Genomic DNA, 13,983 nt, shown 5'->3' on the forward strand with positions numbered 1-13,983 from the left:
AGTGCCACGGGCCTGCTACTTAAGCATGTATCATTGCAGTAATAGTACACTGTTGAAGAAGGAGACAGCAGTCTCCGAAAGCGTCAGCTTTTATCGCTTTTAATCCAGTTTATTTGAGATAATTTTATTGCTTCGGTATATTTTTAACGTTTTATCGTAGTTTATTTTATCGTAATTCACTGTAATATTTTAGTCTTCCGACAGTGTATCACAGTATTTCATTATATTTTATTTTTATATAAAAATTTTTAATTCCTTGGCTGGTGTTTGTCTTTAATTATTGCAGTATGGAATTTCTCTGCCCCATAGGCCTGTTTGAAGATAGTGTAGTATTGACAATTGATTAATTAAATTTATTGATCTTATTAATTTAAAATATCATGCCGCAGACTAGAGCAGCAAAGCAACGGGCACAAAGTGGCAGGAGTGCTGTGACTCAGGGGAAAACTGAGGGGGGCAATTCTCCAAAGCATCGCAGCCTAAACAAATGTGCAACTTGAGAAATGTTTGCCGAACTCTCTGGAACAGAACATTATATAGGAGGATGTCTTTGTGTGTGTCAGATACACAGTGTCTAGAAATTAGACATCAACTTAGTGTTCTAATGGGCATCTATGAGAGCGTGAAATGTAGGATAGATGCCCCCGAAGAAATTAATATGAGGGGCCCATCAAGCCCTCAGCTGCCCAACTGAACGCCAGAGCTCACTCCTGGGCATCAGGCAACACAGTCGCAATCTCCAAGGCAGAATGCACTGGTCCAACAGGAGTTAGATATTGTTGGTGACTCTACTGTCAGGGACGAGTAGTATATTGTGTAAAAAGGATTTTTTTTTTTTTTTTGGTAGTTGTTGGCGCATAGGCTTCTGTGGCCATAATGCACCTCCCAAGGTTTTTGCAGTACATTGATCCAAGCCCGAGGCGGGAATCGAACCCGCGACCATTGGGTTGCCAGGCAGGCACTGTAAAAAGGATAGATTTGGCACCAATGACATTAAGAGTAGGAGATCTACAGATTTACTTAACAAGTACAGAACAATGTTACAAAAAAGTATTCATTTAGGGTTAAATTTGAAAGTGTCTGCAATTCTGTGCAGACACGATAGGAGGGAGTACATGATGACAGCCTTGTCAATCAATTCGGACCTGGAGAGAATGTGCAAGGCTCAAGGGGTAGAATTTTTATCAGCATGATCTGTGCTTGTTAACAGGAGAGACTGCTTCTACAGGGATGGGGATACACTTAAATGGAAAGGGTGCAAGAATATTTGCTGATGCTAACGAGTCAGTGTTAGGTGAGTCGGAAAACTGCTGGCTTGGGGGGATTCACAGACTAAAAGATTAAAAGTAGCTGCAGGCAGAGGTAAAGGTGATTCTTGAACTACTTCTATTAGAATAAACTGCAGCCTGGAGAAAGGGGGTTTCAGGGACTGATGGCAGTCGTCGTGAAACAGGTGGGTATATGGGATGTGTTAGGGTAACTAAGAATACGTCCATGTATACCAACGCTAGAAGTGTAGTAAATAAATTTGATGCATTTGAAGTGTTGGTCAAGACATCAAAGGCAGATATTGTTGGGATATAAGAGAAGTGGTGTCACACAGATATCAGGAACGCAGAATTGGAATTTGGGGAGTACAATGTGTACAGAAAGGATAGAAAAGAAAGGAAAGGAGGAGGTGTTATGCTGTTAATTAAGAAAAACATAAAATCAAAAGAAGTGCATCCAGCTGATACAGATGAACAGTGCATTATTAAGTCAGTCTGGTGTGACATAAGCACTGCGAAATCAAAAATAAGAGTAGGAGTGTGTTATAGGCCTAATGACTCGAATGAGTACAATGAACAATTGTACAGAGAAATAGAGTGGGCTAGTAAATCAGAATGTCTTATAGTGGGGGATTTTAACTTCCCAGATATTGACTGGAACTTGTGGGTTGGTCACTTGCACACAAGTAAGACTTTTGTGGATTTATTGGATGATTGTTTTCTGCAGCAGCATGTTCGAGAGGCAACCAGTGAGGGTAATACTCTTGATCTAGTTATCAGCAGTGTTCATTCGTGTATTAAGAATTTGCAGATAAAGGAACCACTAGGTGGCAGTGATCACAATGTACTGATGTGGGATTTAGGGGTAAAGGAAAGGGTTTTTGCTTCCATAAACGTGACTACAGTGGTCTCAGACAGTTTTTAAATTCTGTACAGTGGAATCAACTGATGATGTTACCAACAGCAAATTCTAAGTGGGAAGCATTCAAGGAATTAATCGTGGAAGCTACTAAAAGTTTCATACCTATTAAGAAATATCGTTCAAGGTTTAGGATTAAATGGTTATCAAATGAACTAATAAGACTTGTGATAGAGAAGAAAAATGCATGGGATGCATATAAATTATCAGGCGACACAGAAGCCTATGACAGATATAGTCATAGTCTGAAATCATGTCACAATGGAGGTTAGGCAGGCGAAGGCAGATTACGAGAAATTTTTGGCAAAGGATACTAAGAAAACCAGCAAGGATTTCTTTACTTATATAAACTCTAAAAGGAAAGGGATGAATCTGATTGGTCCACTTGATATCAATGGTTTGACTCTTGATGATCCTGCTCAGATAGCAAACAAACAGAATGAGTATTTTGCATCTACATCCACACATGACGAGTTAAGGTTTGAAAATGCCAGAAGGTTATCAAATTGTAGCAGGGTGCTTAATGATTTTGTAATAACTGAGAGCAAAGAAGAGGAGAAATTGAAGTTAAACATAAGAAAGGCACCTGGGGTGGATGGGATCTATCCAGTTATATTAAAGGAGGCAGCAAAGGAAGTAAGCAAACCCTTAGCCATAATTATGAGAGCTTCCTTGGACTCAAGGGAGGTCCCCATGGACTGGAGGTGTGCAAATGTATCAGCAATTCACAAAGGGGGTTCACAAAAGGTGACACTAGTAACTACAGACCTGTTAGTTTAACTTATGTTCCAGGAAAAATAATGGAATCATTCGTTAAAGAGCACTGCAGGATCATCTAGACAATATTGCAGTAATAGTTAAGACACAACATGATTTTGTTAAAGGGAGGTCTTGTCTGACCAATTTGATTGGATACAATGATGTGGTCAGAAAGTAACTGAATGCCAAAAATAATTTTGATATCATATACTTGGATTTCAGGAAAGCTTTTGATACTGTTGCACATGGAAGACTGCTGTACAAATTGGAGAGGTATGCCATTAAGGGCAAGTTGCTACAGTGGATAAAAGGATGGTTGAGTGGGAGACGACAGAGAGTGGTAATCAATGGACACTGTTCTTCGTGGACAAAATGTTATTAGTGGAGTTCCCCAGGGTTCGGTGTTGGGGCCATTGTTGTTTTGAATATTTATCAATGATATTGATGAAGGTATATTAGGATTAATGTCCAAGTTTGCAGATTATAGAAAGATTAACAACCCTGCCAATGATAGGAAAGTCAGTATGCTATTCCAAATGGATGTAGATAAGTTGGGCAAATGGGCTGAGAAGTGACAACCGAAGTTTAATGTTGACAAATGCAAAGTACTGCATATGGGTAGCAATAACCCAAGAGATATGTACCAACTGTGTGGTACTACACTCAGGGAAGTGGAAAGTGAAAAAGACCTGGGGGGGGGGGTAATTGTGCAGTCTAATATAAAGTTTGCTGAGCAGTGCAGATGGGCTGCCGGGGCAGGTCATGGAGTCTTGTCAATGACATATAGGAATTTTGCTAGCAGGGTACAGGGAGATTTGTTTGTTATTTAGTTTTTAGGAGCATTAGCAACTAAGGCCATATTGCTCCGGGATATGCGGTGATCATTCCCTGACCTTTCCGCATCCTCCGTATTTGGTGGTGACGGGCTCGAACCCGGGTCTAATCAAGAAGCGTGTGCTAGGCACTGCTACTCCTTCCCACCTGGCTATGGAGGCGCCGGACAGGGAGATGATTATCCCATTATACAAGGCAATGGTCAGTCCACACCTAGAATACTGTGTACAGGTCTGGAGGCCTCATTTTAGGAAGGATGTAGTTGCTAGAACGAGTACAAAGAAGGACAATAAAACTGGCAAAGCGAACAATGGGGTGTGCTTATGAAGAAAGGCTTAAATTCTGCAAATTGCAGCACCTGAAGAGTAGGCACCTGCGAGGTATTTGATTGAGGTGTATAAGGCCTTTAATGGGTTGAGCAAGCTGAATGCTGATGGGTTATTCCTCTTGCTCAGACTAAGATCCAAGAGGGGGGCAAAATGAGGAAAGATAGTTGTAGAATAGATGTGAGGAAAGTTGCCTTTAGCCAGCAGGTAGTTGATTGGTGGAACAGGCTTCCATCATTTGTTGTGGAAGCTAATAGCCTAAATAAATTTAAGGCTGAGCTGGACAGGCATTTGGAACGAATGGAGGGGTGAAATGGAAGGTTTTTTTTTTGGCTGATGCTGCATAAGCTTGCTTTCTTGCATCATATGCCTCTAATAATGCTAACCAGAGTATATAAGCAAAATTATGCACTAGCTGATCTTGCTGCCTCAAATAGTTGCCAAAGGCTAGGTCTCTCTATCTTGCAGCCAGCCTGCAAAAATTTGTACCATTAAAGAGGAATATGGGGTCTAAGATACACCAAAGGCTTTTTTCAGGAACAAAAAAGATTATTAGAATTCATGTTCAAAATAGTGGGTCGGAAGGGCAAATGAATTTTACTGCTGAATTTTCATTACCTTTGATTAATACTGATTTACTGAATAATGACGTTTTTTATCCAAGCAATGTTTCTAGAAGATATGATAAAAATTGTTTCAAAATATGTTCCCAAACTTTTCATTCATATTATCTCATGTGCCTTCAAGAATGAACAATTTGTGAACATCATGTTACGTTTGCATTTTTTTGCATTCCACTTTTTTTCTTTTTTTTTTTAATTGGCTGAACCAAATAGGAAGGTTGCGAATTTAATTCCAGACTGCAAAAGATTAATTTTCCATCTAGGAATTGTATTTCTGTATGATTTGAAAAAAAATTAATAGTACTGTATATTAGAAAAATTATTGGCACAAGTGGTACTAAAGGGGTGCCAACCCACTTTTCATGCTAGAAAAACATTAAGAAAATTAAAAATCAAACTTCCAAAGAAAAACAAAATTAAAATATCAAATATAAAAGCAGGAGGGGAGGGACCTACATTCACCCTGATGAAAACTGCTGCTGAAAACAAGCAAGGGAAAACCCACTGCACCAACTAAACAGGTGAATACAGACACACACTGTTTCCTTGTTTGTCTCAGGCAGCTATTGCAAAATTTTTTAAACAAGAAACTAAGCCTCTGTGCTTGCTTGGGTGAGTGAAAGCCCCTACTTATCTATTTGGTATTTTAATTTTATTTTCCTTTGGTAGCTTATTTTTAATCTTTTAATTTTTGTCAGCATGAAGGTGCAGTTGGCACCTCTACACCACTAATTCTTGCAATCAACAAATCCTTTAATGTGTTTGGTTTTTTTAATCATTATTTGATCACACTATGTTTAATTTACATTTTAGTATTGCTGTGTGATAAGAGATGAATAAATAAATAAATATCAAAACAAATAATACTCACGTTTACTTGAAGTTAAGTAATGGTTTGAAGGGGATGATCCGAATCGAAAATTTCCTGATGATGATCCAGTAGAAAGAAGAGGGCCTGCCGGTGACTGGAATACTGAAGAATGAACAGAATCCTGACCATCATTACTATGATCAGATGTGGATTTTTCAGTACTAACTTGCTTATCAGATGTTTCTTCTGCTGGAGGAGGTGGTGGTGGAGGAGGTGGTGGAGGTGGAGGAGGAGGCTGAATAGAAGGTGGCACAGGTGGTTGTGGTGGACTTAAATGATTATAGTAGTTGGAATACATACTCTGAAAGATTTTTTGATATGCATAAATATAGTAAATTAGTGTACATATACTATAAAAAAATATTCATATACCAACGACACTGAAGCAGAATAACAGTACACAAAGTAAAAACATAGCAGCCATTTTTCATTGTGTTCTACTACAATCCAATTGAATTTTTGTATATGGATATCACCAATTTTGAACTTTCCAAAATCAACTCTGGCTAATAGTACAAAAACAATGAATTTAAAAAAAATCCAGACAAACAGGGGCATCCAATTTTTTTTTACCAAAAATTAAGGCAGGCCACATTAATTTTTATTGATAACAATGGAGAAGTGTAAATTGTTAGCTCAAAAGCAATTTTATTCATACAAAAGTATATAGTCCAGTGATTTTCGACCTCCTTTTAATAAAGGCACCCCTAAGTAATTTATTTTATTTTATGGCACCCCATTCAATTTTCTGCCTGTTAGATCCAATTCTCTCTCTCTGTGTGTGTGTGTATATATATATATATATACTGTTGAATCTCATTAATACAAAGTTCAAGGGATCTAAATTTTCACGTTTTGTAATAATGAGGTCCCCCAAAGGTGTCAAAAATTTACCATATTTTTGGAACATACTGTATATCTAAGAATAATAATAAATAATAAAATAAATTAATTTAAATTAATAAAATAAAATAAAAACAAAAAAGTCATGTCTAACAATGCAATAATAGGAATAACATATTTTTTAAAGATTTTATTTTATTTGTAAGATAAACTAAGAAAAAAGCAATTAACAGAAATGAAAATATTGTACAGTATATATTTTGATATATACAATATTTTAGTATCACAGTAAAAAGAATTACAATCTTAATATATAAAAGGAGACATACAAAACCATTAACTTTAAATTAGATACATTTATTAAAAAGAAAGAATCCCATGTTGTTTGTGCAATTTTCGTCCTATACGAATTTTTAACTACACCACAGGCATTATCAAATGCAATAGTTATTTCTTTATCAACTGCAAGCCAACATATTCTCTATTAAGTTCAATGCATTTGGGCATCTTTTTTAGGTGCTTACCAGCTCTTCTGGTGTTGGCTTTGCAGTGGTAGCAACTTCTTCATCCACTTTCACAAAGTCTTCAAGATTTGCCAAAAAAATCCATATGCTCCTTCAAATTCCTCCGTTCGAATAGCAGACGAATGTTGCTATCACATTCATCTGCTAGACTATGTTTTTCGAAGATATTCTTTATCATCGCCACTCTTTCTGAACAAGTTGATTATTACACTTCATGCCATACTGTCCCAAGCAATAACAAGATTATGGATAGCATCCAAGACATTCTGTTGCCACTTCAGCCAAGGATAAAGCTGACCTGCTAGCATCCCATTTTTCTTCCAGCTCATGTATTAATAATCTTGGTAAAACACCTCCCACCATTCCCAACACGCTCCATTCAATGCCTCCTGTGGTCTTCCGTCAAAAGGATATCAGAAGGATTTTGATGAATCTTGATGCTAAGAAAGCTCCAGGTCCTGATGGTATTTCTCCACTTGTTCTCAAAACCTGTGCTCCTGAACTTACTCCTATTCTTTGCCGCCTTTTTTCACTTTCTTATTCCAAAGGTGTTTTTCCTTCTGCTTGGAAATTTGCTCATATCCAGCCAGTTCCTAAAAAGGGTGACAAATCCCTCCCATCCAATTATCGTCCCATTGCTATTACTTCTACTCTTTCTAAAGTAATGGAGAAATCAATTAACCGCCAACTCTTAAACTACCTAGAAACCTTCCGTCTGATCAACGATCACCAGTATGGATTCCGTCAGTGTCGATCCACTGGAGATATTCTGGCTTATGTTACCCATTTATGGACTAATTCAATGGAAAGGTTCGGTGAAATACAAGTAGTTGCTCTTGACATCTCAAAGGCTTTTGATCGTGTTTGGCATAAAGGTCTTCTAAACAAGCTTCCATCTTATGGTTTGCCAACTGTTTTTAGTAATTGGTTATCCAGTTTTCTCTCTGATCGCTCACTGAGGGTGATGGTAGATGGCTCTCTGTCTTCTAACTTCTCCACTAATGCCGGTGTCCCCCAAGGTTCAGTTCTTTCCCCCACTCTTTTCCTCTTGTATATCAATGACCTTCTTCCATTGACTGGAAATCCTATCCATAGTTTTGCTGATGATAGCACATTGCATTCAACTTTCCATTTTGAGAAACCTTGTCCTGCTCAATCAGCTTCAACTTCTCGAAAATCTGCTACCAATTCCTTAAATGCCGATCTTCAGGTAATTCTCCAGTGGGGCAAAGACAACTTAGTTGATTTCAACCCTTCTAAAACTCAGTCTTGTCTTATATCTCGCAAAAAGGATTCTTCTACTCCTATGCTTATCTTTAGTGACACTCCGATTTCTAGGCAAAATGATATATCTCTTTTGGGGATTACCCTGACTTCTAATCTCTCTTGGCACAAGCACATTACAAATATTGCATCCTCTGCATCTAAAAAACTTGGTTTTCTCTTTCGCTCTCGGCATTACTTTTCTTCCAATCAGCTTCTCACTCTGTATAAATCGCAAATTCGCCCTGCCATGGAATATTGTTCCCATATCTGGGGTGGTGCCCCCAAAACCTCTCTCCGGCTTCTTGATTCCATTCAGAAGAGGGCAGTTAGGTTAATTAATGATTCATCTCTAACAGAGTCTCTCCACTCGCTTTCTCATAGACGCACTGTTTCTGCTGCATGCCTCTTCTACAGATACTTCCATGGGCACTGTTCTTCTGAATTGGCTTCTATAATTCCTGCTCTCTCTTTCAAAACAGTCCGAACACGTGCCGCCACCAGCCAACATCCATTTACTGTCCAACTTCAAACCCACAGAACCAACTTTTCATCTTCCTCATTTATTCATTCAACTGCCGTTTTCTGGAACAATCTTCCTTCATACGTATTTCCTGAAAATTACAGTCTACAGAAGTTCAAGTCCAATGTCAACAAATATCTTCTTTCGTCTTCTTAACCTCAAACTCAAGCACGGTACTAAGTACTATAGGTTCTAATACCTCTCGTGTTTGGGGTTCTCATAAAAAAAAAAAAAAAAAAAAAAAGAGAAGACATTCCAATTCGGCTGCAAATTGTTCCCTCCTATGTTGCGGATCATAGTACCTTATCAGGCAGGCTCTGTATGTTCTCTTGAGGTTATAAATAATGGCCTGATCCAGTAGTTGCATTAAACTGCTGGTATTGGTGGGTAAAAACAACAGCCATATATATTTGTCAACTTAAGTGTCTTGGCAGAATGTGCTGTACAACAATCTAGACTTATCAAAAGGTTCCTTTTTTTCTGAAGCCATTTTTCTCTCCATTTTGATAACCAAGACTGAAAAATTTTGACTGTAAGCCAACAACTTCTATTGGTATCAATTACAGGGAAGTTAGTTAACTGCTTTAAAACATCTTGGCCTGGAAAACTTATCAATCACAAGTAAGCATACTTTTGTACTGTCATCTTAATTCCGTTTTGAACTGCCATCAAAGTCTTATAATAGGGGATTTTAATTTCGAAGATATTGACTGGAATTTGTGGTTTGGTCACTCACATACTAGCAAGGCTTTCGTCGATTTATTGGATGATTGTTTTCTACATCAGCATGTTCGGGAGGCAACTAGAGGGAGTGATACTCTTGATCTGATTATCAGTAGTGATTCTTCATGCATTAAGAATCTGCAGATAAAGGAACCACTAGGTGGCAGTGATCACAGTGTGTTGAAGTGGGATTTACTCAAAGAGGTAACTACCATCAGGGGTAAAGGGAAGGGTTTTTGCTTTCGTAAAGGCGACTACAGTGGTCTGAGAAAGTATTTAAATTCTATATGGTGGAATCAACTAATGATGTTGCCAACAGCAGATTCAAACTGGGAGACATTCAAAGAATTTAATTCACCTATATCACAGATTATGAGAAATCTTTGGCAAAGGATGCAAAGAAAAACAGCAAAGTGTTCTTTACTTATGTAAACTCTAGAAGGAAAGGCATTAATCAGATTGGTCCACTGGATATTGATGGTTCAACTGTTAATGATCAAGTGGCTAACAAACTAAATGAGTATTTTGTATCTACATTCACACAAGGAGTTATTCAGGGAGGGGAATGCCAGAGGTGAATTAAACTCTGGTAGTGAGCTAGATGATTTTGTAATAACTGAGAGGAAAAGTGAGAAGAAATTGTTGAAGATAAACATAAAAAAGGCACCCGGGCTGGATGGGATCTATCCAGTTATATTAAAGGAGGAAGCAAAGGAAGTAAGCAAACCCTTAGCCATAATTATGAGAGCTTCCTTGCACTCAGGGGAGGTACCCATGGACTGGAGATGTGCAAATGTCATCCCAATTTACAAAGGAGGATCAAAGAACGACAAGTAATTATAGACCTGTTAGTTTAACTTCTGTTCCAGGAAAATTAATGGAGGCACTGGTTAAAGAAGCACTGCAGGATCATCTAGACAAGACTTCGGTTATAGCTCGGACACAGCATGGCTTTGTTAAGGGGAAGTCTTGTCTGACCGATTTGATTGGATACTATGTGGTCACAAAGGAACTGGGATGCAGAGAATAACTTTGATCATATATTTGGATCTTAGAAAGGCTTTTGATACTGTTGCACATGGAAGACTGCTGCACAAATTGGAGCAGTGTGGCATTGGAGGCAAATTGCTGCTATGGATAATGGGGTAGTTGAGGGAGAGAAGACAGAGTGGTAATCAATGGACACTGCTCTTCATGAACTAATGTTATTAATGGAGCCCCCTCAGGGTTCAGTGTTGGGTCCATTGATGTTTTCTGAATTTATAAATGTCCAAGTTTGCAGACGATATGAAGGTTGGCAGGGTTGTCAAGGGCACTAATGACAGTACGCTGCTGCAACAGGATCTAGAAATGTTGAGCAGATGGGCTGAGAGGTGGCAATTTGGTTTGGTTTTTAATTGCGCACTGGCAGCTGTGGCCATAATGCGCCAAATCAAAAATAAAACTAATACAAAAATATTGGTCAGCCTAAAAACAGGCTACCATGTCAAAAAGGTAAATATGATACTATGGTTAAAGATTATATAAAAGGTATAAAATATAAACTTAAATCTTTGTGTATGAATTGATCGAGTGTAAAAAATTAAAAACGTCAAGACATCTCTGTCACCTAAAATCTGACTGAGTGTAAATGGTTCAGCCAGATTATTAAAAAGTTCTAGAAAAAGATTGTCTAAAGACAGGGCATTCAATAAAAACGTGAGAAACAGTTAAAATGTAGTTACACGTCTCACACATAGATGGGCCATCCGCCCTCAGCAAAAAGGAGTGTGTGAGATGGCTATGCGGAGCCGAGCAAGAACAACTTCCTCTTTTTCGGACCCTGCATAGATTGGACTGCCATTGCATGATTACAGGCTTAATATGGTGTAGTTTATTCGTGGTCTGTCCGTGCCAAGAGTCTTGCCATTGGGAATACAATTTAGAGCGTATTATTTGCCTGTAGTCTGCATAGGGGACTGACAGGCAATGACAATCCAGGGAATTGGCTGATTTGGCAGCGGTATCAGCTAATTCATTTCCCCAGATCCCAATGTGGCTTGGGATCCAGCAGAAGCGAATGTCAAATTCTGATTCAAAGACAGAACAAAGCATCTGCTGGATCCGGGGACAGGACCAGATGAGAGTTGTACCTCATCAATACTAGAGCCTGTAACACACTCAATGAATCACAGTAAATCAAGTACCTTTGGTAATCGCTATTTATAATGGTTTTTTTTTTTTTTTTTGGTTTTTTTTTTTTTTTTTTTTTAGGAGCATTAGCAACTAAGGCCATATTGCTCCAGGAATATGGCGGTGGTCATTCCCTGACCTTTCCGCATTCTCCGTATTTGGTGGTGACGGGCTCAAACCCCGGTCTAATCAAGAAGCGTGTGCTACGCACTGTTGCTCCTTCCCACCTGGCTACGGAGGCGCCTGCAACTATTTATAATGAACTCAAGGACTATTTCAATTGCATGCAACTCTGCAGTATAACTGCTAGCTTCTTGTACAATCTTGAATGATAATGTCTTGTGAGGAAATACGACAGCAGATCCCACATAAGATTCTGACTTTGAGCCATCTGTATAGACTGGCAGAAAGACAGAGTACTGCTCTCTATGTGATGCGAAGAGTTGTTGATAGAAGGCCGGCGGTGCTTCAGCCTTCTCCATGATCTTGGGATCTCCATGAGAAATCACAAATTGGCAGATGTGCATACCAGGGTGGAAGGAGCTGCCTTGGTGACTGGGCAACAGGTGTCTACCGTCATGTTTAGTTCATTTAATAGCCCTTGGATCTGAATACCAAAAGGTCTGTTGGCAGTCCGACTGGTGTTATCGAGATTTTCCCAACGTGGCTCAAAAACTGATGTCCACATGGGATGATCAGGAAGGGCTTTCAATTTAAAGGTGTAATCTTAAGACAACTGCTTATGTTGAAAAGATAGGGATGGTTTTCATTTGCTTCAACTTAAAGGCTTTGGACTGGAGATGTGCAAAATGCTCCTGTGGCTGTCTGAATGGCCTGATGGTGAACTGGATCTAACCACCGAAGTACACTATCTCTAGCAAATACATATACCTGGGACCCATAATCAAGTTTAGAAAGGACAAGGGCTCAGTAGAGACGAAGAAGGGTAGAGCGATCTGTGCCCCATGTAGTTGAAGAAAGGGCACGAAGGATGTTAAGCCCCTTAACACACCTTGTCCTAAGCTGACAATATGTTGAAGAAATGTCAACTTTTTGTCGAAAATGAGTCCGAGGAATTTGACTTCTGCTACGACTGGGATTTTGTTTTGTCCACGCCTAAAATCTGGTTCAGGATGAAGATTATGTTTGCGACAGAAGTATACACAAACGGTCTTCTGTGATGAAAATCTGAACCCATTAGCCAATGACCAAGATGTAAGGTGATCAATGGTTTTCTGCAGTTGCCTTTCAATGACCCACATATTGCATGAATGACAAAATATAGTAAAGTCGTCAATATACAGGGCATTGTTTACCGTGGCCGGAAGTTGTTCCGTGATAGTTTATTTTGATTGCAAAAAGCGTGACACTTAGAACGAACCCTTGTGGGACTCCCTCTTCCTGACAGAACTCTCTCTCGAGAGTGGATCCTAAACAGACTTGAAAATGACAATTCAAAAGGAAGTTTTTATTAAAGAGAGGAAGGTTACCCCTAAGACAAAAGTTGTAGAGGCCTTGTAATATTCCAAATCGCCAGGCTGTGTCGTACGCTTTTTCAATATCAAAGAAAACTGCTACCAGATGCTCGGATTTAATAAAAGAGTCACGAATGTATGTTTCAAGTCGGATTAAATGATCCAAAGTGGCTCTGTCTCTTGGGAAGCCGCACTGTGTCCTGGAAAGCAGATCATTTATTTCCAAATACCACACAAGGCGGGCATTAACCATTCTTTCCAGGACCTTGCACAAACAGCTTGTCAGAGCAATAGGACGATAGTTACTTGGATATCTAGGATCCTTTCCTGGTTTTGGGAAGGCAAGAATGATTGCTTTCTGCCAGGAACCCGGAAATTGTTTATTAAGAAAGATTCTTTTAAACAAAATTAATAGGTGATTTTTAGAATGTGGTGAATGTTTTATCATTTCGTAGTGGATGTCATTTGGCCCGACAGTACTTGCATGCGTGAGAAAGAGTGCTGCATTTAACTCTTCCTGTGTAAAGGGATTGTTATATGGTTCAAGCCCTTTTGAAGAGAAGTTTAATGGATGTTTCTCACATTTCTCTTTCAGGGCCATAAACTCTGGAGGGAATGATGTTATTGCAGATGTTTTGGCAAATGTTTCCCCTAGAGTATTTACAACTGCAGTTCGGTCTGCAATTAGACTTCCATTGTGCTCGAGAATCACCGAAGAGCACGGTGGGTATTTTCCCTTCATTTTCTGGATCTTGCCCCAGACTACTTTTGAGCTGGCAGTCTGGGTTATGGATGATGTAAAATGGATCCAAGATTTCCTTTGGCTCTGTCATTGGATATAGCGTGCTTTTGCACGTTTA

General features: G+C 39.0%; 1 protein-coding gene across 4 annotated transcripts in view; it reads right to left on the minus strand.

Annotated features, from left to right (window-relative positions):
- The window catches only part of LOC150076627 (uncharacterized), a 404,400-nt gene that overhangs the window by 319,379 nt on the left and 71,038 nt on the right, over positions 1–13,983 (minus strand). For all 4 annotated transcript variants that reach the window (XM_090386197.1, XM_090386196.1, XM_090386195.1 and 1 more), the window contains exon 4: positions 5,601–5,901. In XM_090386197.1, coding sequence (XP_090242323.1) covers positions 5,601–5,901 — 301 coding nt within the window. The remainder of the gene's footprint in view (positions 1–5,600; positions 5,902–13,983) is intronic.

This window comes from Mastigoproctus giganteus, chromosome 12, assembly GCF_048544385.1.
Source record: "Mastigoproctus giganteus isolate SK-2022 chromosome 12, ASM4854438v1, whole genome shotgun sequence".
NCBI classification, from domain to species: domain Eukaryota; kingdom Metazoa; phylum Arthropoda; class Arachnida; order Uropygi; family Thelyphonidae; genus Mastigoproctus; species Mastigoproctus giganteus.